This window comes from Dacryopinax primogenitus (assembly GCF_000292625.1).
Source record: "Dacryopinax primogenitus strain DJM-731 SS1 chromosome Unknown DACRYscaffold_17, whole genome shotgun sequence".
NCBI lineage: Eukaryota > Fungi > Basidiomycota > Dacrymycetes > Dacrymycetales > Dacrymycetaceae > Dacryopinax > Dacryopinax primogenitus.
The window spans coordinates 425,696-431,695 of NW_024467214.1; the positions used below are offsets into that span (position 1 = coordinate 425,696).

Genomic DNA, 6,000 nt, shown 5'->3' on the forward strand with positions numbered 1-6,000 from the left:
GTAGCATTCTACATGTTCGCAGCCCTCGTCGTACGCCCCCTCCCCTCCCTGCTTAACCCCTAACCTAGCGCTCACACGAACTAGATGGTCTGCGTTAACAAGATCATACTTAACGACACGCCCAGTTTGGTAGTAACTACTGTCTTCATCCAGGTCCGTCCCCCCCATCCATCCCTCCCTCCCCTCCGCTCCCCTCCCGAGCAACACTAACGCTCCGCAGGCACTAATGACAGTCCTCCTCGTGCACCTCTCCGCCCTCCTCCGTCCAACACGCTTCCAACTCCCCCACCTCTCGCTCCAAACCTGCATTTCCCTAGCCCCAGTGATGCTAGGCGACGTCGCCGGGTTCACGCTCAACGCCTTCTGTCTCCGAGAGGTCGATTCCACCGTCTACCAAGTGGCGCGCGGGCTAGCACTCCCATTCACGATACTCGTTTCCGCGCTCTCGACACGTACTCCTCCTTCTCGCGGGGTACTGCTCTGCGCGGGCATCGTCACAGCCGGGTTTTTACTGGGGGTCACGCCCCCTCCTGCGGATGGGCAAGGAGTGAGGAAAACGAATATAAACCTCCTGGGAGTCGTGTACGGCTTGCTGGCATCGTTGTCAGTAGCAGTACAGGCAGTGCTCATCAAGCGTTCTTTGCCTTACGTCAAGGGGAGTGCGCTCCAACTCGCTTACTGGCGGAATTTGGGGTCGGCGGTGGTGCTGCTGCTGTTTATGCTAGCAAGGGGAGAAGTAGGAGAGCTCAGGAGCTTGCTTGCCAGAGGCTGGGAATGGAAGACATTTGTCTACGGGAACCTCCTTACCGGAGTGGTGGGATTCATGATCTGCCTCGCCGGCACTCTCTCGGTGAAAGTGACATCTCCGGTGACGCACATGTTCGCCTCGGCGGGGAGGAGCGTGTTGCAAGTCCTGTTAGGGGTGGGGTGGTTAGGGGAGGGGATGGGACTCCAGAGAGTGCTGAGTTTGGGGGTGATCTTGGGGGGGACGGGAGGGTATACTTGGGTGATGAGTTTGCCTAAGGAGGAGGTGGGGAGGGAGGAGGGGGGGGATGTGGAGAAACAGCTGTTGGGAAGGAGGGAGGAGCAGGGCGAGGAGGGCGAGGGAAGGTAGGAGGGTTTAGGTTTTTTTTGCATGGACTGGACCGTACTTAGTGGATGGATGGACGGACTCGGACTGTCGTACTCTCACGCTCGTTGGACTCACTCGTTGGACACTCACTCTCTTTTGCACGCCATCTTTTCTCACGTCTCTCGATCTCGCACTGACAATTTTCCGCAATCCTTTGCAATCTCTTCCCTGCAATTTGGCGATATCTCCTTCCCTCGTATTCCTTCTACCCTGTCTCTCTCGTACAAACCCAGCTCCGAGCACTTCCTGCCCTTCTCTCCCCCTTGCCCCTTCCTCCTCCCTTCCCTCCTTCCCCCTTTCCCTCCCCTCCCCGGACTGCCTCACATCACATACGTAGAACGTTCCCCCCTCCCTCCCTCCTAGGGCACGTACTTCCTTCCCTTATCACCTCACCCTGTCCCTGTCCCTGTCCCAACCGTCAAAAACTCCCGTTCGCTTGGCTCTGGTCACGTGTAAATAGATGTACTACTAGTCCTTCTGGATGGGAAATCTGATCTAGTCTGATCTGATTATGTCCGATCCGGAAATTTGGAGACTGAGTATGGGGGGGTCGAAGTGCAAATTATTGGTTGTTTGGAACTAGGGTATGGGGAAACGTGTAGGGCAGGGTTGGGGAATCGGTGTTCTGGTTGGGTACTTGGGCACGGAAGGATAGTCACTACGTGTCAGGGTCTCCTTAGGGGGTGTTAGCCTAGGTGGATCAGATGACCTCCATCTAATAAGCTCCAGTAGTCATGGATCATCTGACCATCTGATGTCTAGAAGTTCCTATACTTTATATTATGCCTAGCAACTCAGCCTCATGTTTAACCTATACCTTCAGAGTATAGAGTTCCCAAGTATAACTAGGAAATGGCTAAACCAGATAGTCTAGACAATCTATATTAACATACAATATACTCCTTTCAGACCATCTGTCTCTTTGTCATTGATACTCCTCCACACTATCATCAATATTCCTCAGGGCCTGAATTCTCATTTGTTCCTCATCATGTTATATTATTGTTTACTTGCACCCAAAAATTCCTATTGTCCCATTCCCCTGGTCCATCCCCTCCTCTCCCAATACCTCTAACTGTTCTGCTGACTCTCAAGATCATATTCCTCCATCCACTAACCTCCTCACCTTGATATTGTCTGAACAAGCATTACCAACTCTCATGCCTCATATTCTCCTCCACCACCCTCTTGACCTTGCTCCAAAAGCAATGGCCCCTGCTGCTCCAACTGGCAATGCCCTTGCCAAATACTTCGGGAAATTGACCATGGCCCAACATTTGATCCTTGCTGAACTTGTTGCTCAAGCTATCAATGGGTGAGTCAGATCAAACAACACAATGATATTCCACTCACTGACATGCTTTGTAGGCAAAATGACCCTTCGGCACCCAGGGGGTTCAATGAGCTGCATGTCAACATCAAGGCACTCTCTGCTGTCATCAACAATTTTCTGAACCCCTCTGTCTCGGAGCTCCAGACAGTCACTCACAAGCTGGAGGTGGATGTGCCAGAGTTGCAGAGACTCATCACTGAGCTGGAGACTGACTTGGCCAGTTGAAAAGAGCAGTATGTGAGTGCTCAGGAAGAGATACAGCGAATGAAGCAAACTCATGTCAATCTACTCAATCAAGTGAAAGTAATCACTGACCAAATCAGCAAGTTGGAACATGAAAGACCCGCTGCCCCTTCTTCACACAAGAGACATGTGGTCATGGAGAGCTCAGAGGATGCTGGTATTGCTGAGGAAGAGCTTTTAGCAAGGAAAAAGGCAAAGAAGGAGCTATCTCCAGAGCAGGAGCAGGTCTTTGATACAGTTTACATGAGTCAGATGTGTGATATACATAAGGGGACTTCACTTACCTTTCCCCTAGACTAAGATCAAGAACAAGTTGCATGACCTTATAGGATATACAGCCAAAGGGGATGTACCCAGCAAAGGTCATGAACTTCTTCATCCTCCTGGCAAAGCATATCTTGTTCCCGACTGGTCTCTCGGCATCAATGAGGGTTCCAATGCTGAGATAGTCAATCAGGTCATCAATCTAGTTCTTCAAGATCATCAGGTGAGCAAAGTCCAGCACAATGATATACCATATTATCATGTTTAGGATGATCCAATCACACCTGACAAACATTGGATGCTCCCTGACAACCTGCATCTGCTTGTTCATCAGAGGTGGAGGAGTTTAAAGACTGCATGGGAAAAGAAGTGGGACAATGAAAAATGTGTTCAGTTTGAGAGGGATGCCAAGAAGAACAAAAAAAGGAGCACATGAAGATGGTCAGTCATGTGCTCCTTCTGGAACTGCGTTTACTCACCTTCTGTATCCAGCGCTGGTGCTGGATAATGGCAGGGGCAAATATATGGGTGACAGAGAAGGGCATGGAGGACCCTGACACCTTCTCCAAAGAGATCATCAAGCTCATTTGGGTCGGCAAAGAGCGCTCCGTAGTTGATCAAAATGGCAAAGTAGACAAGCACTGGTGGAAGTCCATGTGTGCCAGCAGAGCACTCAGCAATGTGCAGAAGAAAAAACTGGGCTAGGCTTGGGAGGTGCTCCATCCCAAGTGGCAGAGCAAAGGGGTGTGTGCATTAATTTCTCATTCTTGGCTCTGTTCTCATCTTCAGCACAGTTTTGGAACTTTATGAAGTACCTCATTGAACTCAAGGAGAAAACAGAACTCAACAAGGGCCAATCATTCATCTCCACCTCTACATCTTGTATTGATCTTAACAACACAACCAACATCATGCCAGCAACTGCCCCATTTTGACTTTATGGTCAACCAAGAGTGGAAGGCACAAAAATGCCCAAGCTCAATGTCACTTTCAAAATTCAAGCTAAGGCACTGAGGATGATCTCTCCTGAACTCGCTGAACTCCTGCAGGATGAGGACAAGGCATGGCGTCTCCCTGAGGACAATGATGACAATGACTAGTATCAATTACACTCAAAAGATCTGGACTATATAAGCTGAGATTCCCACTGATTTGTAGCAAACACTCACCTTGAGAACAGAGGAAATATTTTCTGTTTTATACCTATCATGCTGGATGACATATTAATGTCCATACTATTAATGCAGGAGGAAGTTAGGGCACTCACCAAGTACTATTATTACATTCATATTTCCCAACTCTCCTGTAAATCCAATAGTTAGTCTACACGTGGAATATCATCATGTTGTCCAATCAAGCAGCCTGTACCTTGCTTAACCTGGTGGTGATCCAGATCTGATGGTCATCAATTGTCACTGTAGCATGGGTGGCCATGCCAGAGAGAAATTGTGCCTCCATCAGAGGAGATGGTCCTGAGGCATAGGTACCCAGGTAGGCACCAAATTCCCAAAAGCCTATCTCCAGCTCAGGGCTGGAACTAACTGTCAATTGCCTGTTACTCCTGCAGGGATGAATGAACATACTAAGGCTCATAACAGTCAGCTAAACAAGACAGTATACACAGGTACTCACAGTCCTCAGAATGGCGTGAATCTCATTGAGCTCTCATGGCTGGCTGGATGTCTTGAGTCTCTCATGCAAGATATAGTGTTTGACCTTGTGACCTTTCTTGCACCTTCCACTGCTCACCCACACCTTGAAACAGAGAGTTCAAGATATACCTACAAAGCAGTTAGTCAGAGATAGAATATACAAGATTACATGCACCAAGCAAGAGGGCATGCATTGGATCAGTTACTGCCATGATGACCAGGTCAAAATATGGCAGCTGGCAGAGCTGGGACCATCTGGCTCCCCATTGCTTGGCATATGAATCTCTTTTAGCTCAATTGACTATGGTGTAATACTTTGTGCCCTGGTGCTTGTGCCTTTCCCCACAGTGCCATGCAACTGGCCAGTCTGGTGGAAAGACCATTTCATTTTGTCAAACTTGGCATTTTGTACATGGAAATCAAGTGTGATTGTGGTCAGCAAATCCACAAAGTTTGCACATCACTGGGTGGTCACAAACTACAGTGATGACAGCACAGCAAACCAACTGCCCCTGGGGATAATCAGCAGTCTTGACCCAGGCACCATCCCTCCAGAGGCACAAGAGATTGTCAATGTCTTCTTTGTCATATTGACTTAAATCATCAGTGGTTGGTTTGGTTGGTCCAGGAAGGACTGTTGTGATGAGAAGATTGTATGGTCAAAACCTGCATTTGGCCATCAGTGCAAGGAAAATAATTACTTAGAGCATAGAATACCTTGAGGCTGGCAGCAGGTTAGCAACCTGCACTGATTTCATGCCTGTTGAATGAGGAGTGCCATTAGTCAGGAAGTTGGGATTGAACCTGCTTCCTGTCAGTGCACATTGGAGTGTGGGACACTCAAACTTTCCAATCAATGGAGATTATGAGACCCAGGTGCAACTCATGAGAATTGTATTTTTGCAAATTGGCTCATGTGCTAGGAAAGAAAGGGTTGCCATCATGACCAACAAGCATGTTCCAAATATGGCCATCTTGAATGCTCCAATAGGTCGATTTGTCATGGGGGTGATCCAAATACATAAGACATCCACTTTCCACTCCTGGCTGTGACAAAAACTCCGATAACTGATCAGAGACCAGATTATGAGCTGCTTGAAGATGAGGGTGCCAGTCTTGATTATGCCACATATGAGTGATTTCGAAGAGATCTTGTTAGGGCAACACAGGCTGACTAAGTCTGCTCACCTAAGAGTGCCAAGAGTCTAAGCAGGCAACAAGGAAGTGGAGTAGACCTGATGACTAAGACCTATCTACAGTATAGGTACCTGTGGATGATCCTAAAAGACCAAGTCTGAAGAGACAGTCCCCAGGCAGAGTAGGCCTTATATTTATACCTCTGTGGTGGAACCTGCTAGAACATCTTGCTTACTCAG

At 48.4% G+C, this 6,000-nt stretch overlaps 2 protein-coding genes across 2 annotated transcripts; both read left to right on the plus strand.

The window, feature by feature from the left end:
* Positions 1-84: 84 nt before the first annotated feature.
* On the plus strand, positions 85-1,114 carry DACRYDRAFT_56860 (uncharacterized protein; the record flags this gene model as incomplete). The annotated part of the gene is made up of 2 exons (XM_040775402.1): positions 85-153; positions 221-1,114. The coding sequence occupies 2 exons, from the start codon at positions 85-87 to the stop codon at positions 1,112-1,114; spliced, it is 963 nt and encodes a 320-aa protein (XP_040625915.1).
* Positions 1,115-2,340: 1,226 nt separating this feature from the next.
* Positions 2,341-3,677, plus strand: DACRYDRAFT_17692 (uncharacterized protein; the record flags this gene model as incomplete). The annotated part of the gene is made up of 6 exons (XM_040771298.1): positions 2,341-2,447; positions 2,501-2,630; positions 2,687-2,702; positions 2,764-2,933; positions 3,004-3,195; positions 3,465-3,677. The coding sequence occupies 6 exons, from the start codon at positions 2,341-2,343 to the stop codon at positions 3,675-3,677; spliced, it is 828 nt and encodes a 275-aa protein (XP_040625916.1).
* Between the last annotated feature and the right edge of the window lie 2,323 nt (positions 3,678-6,000).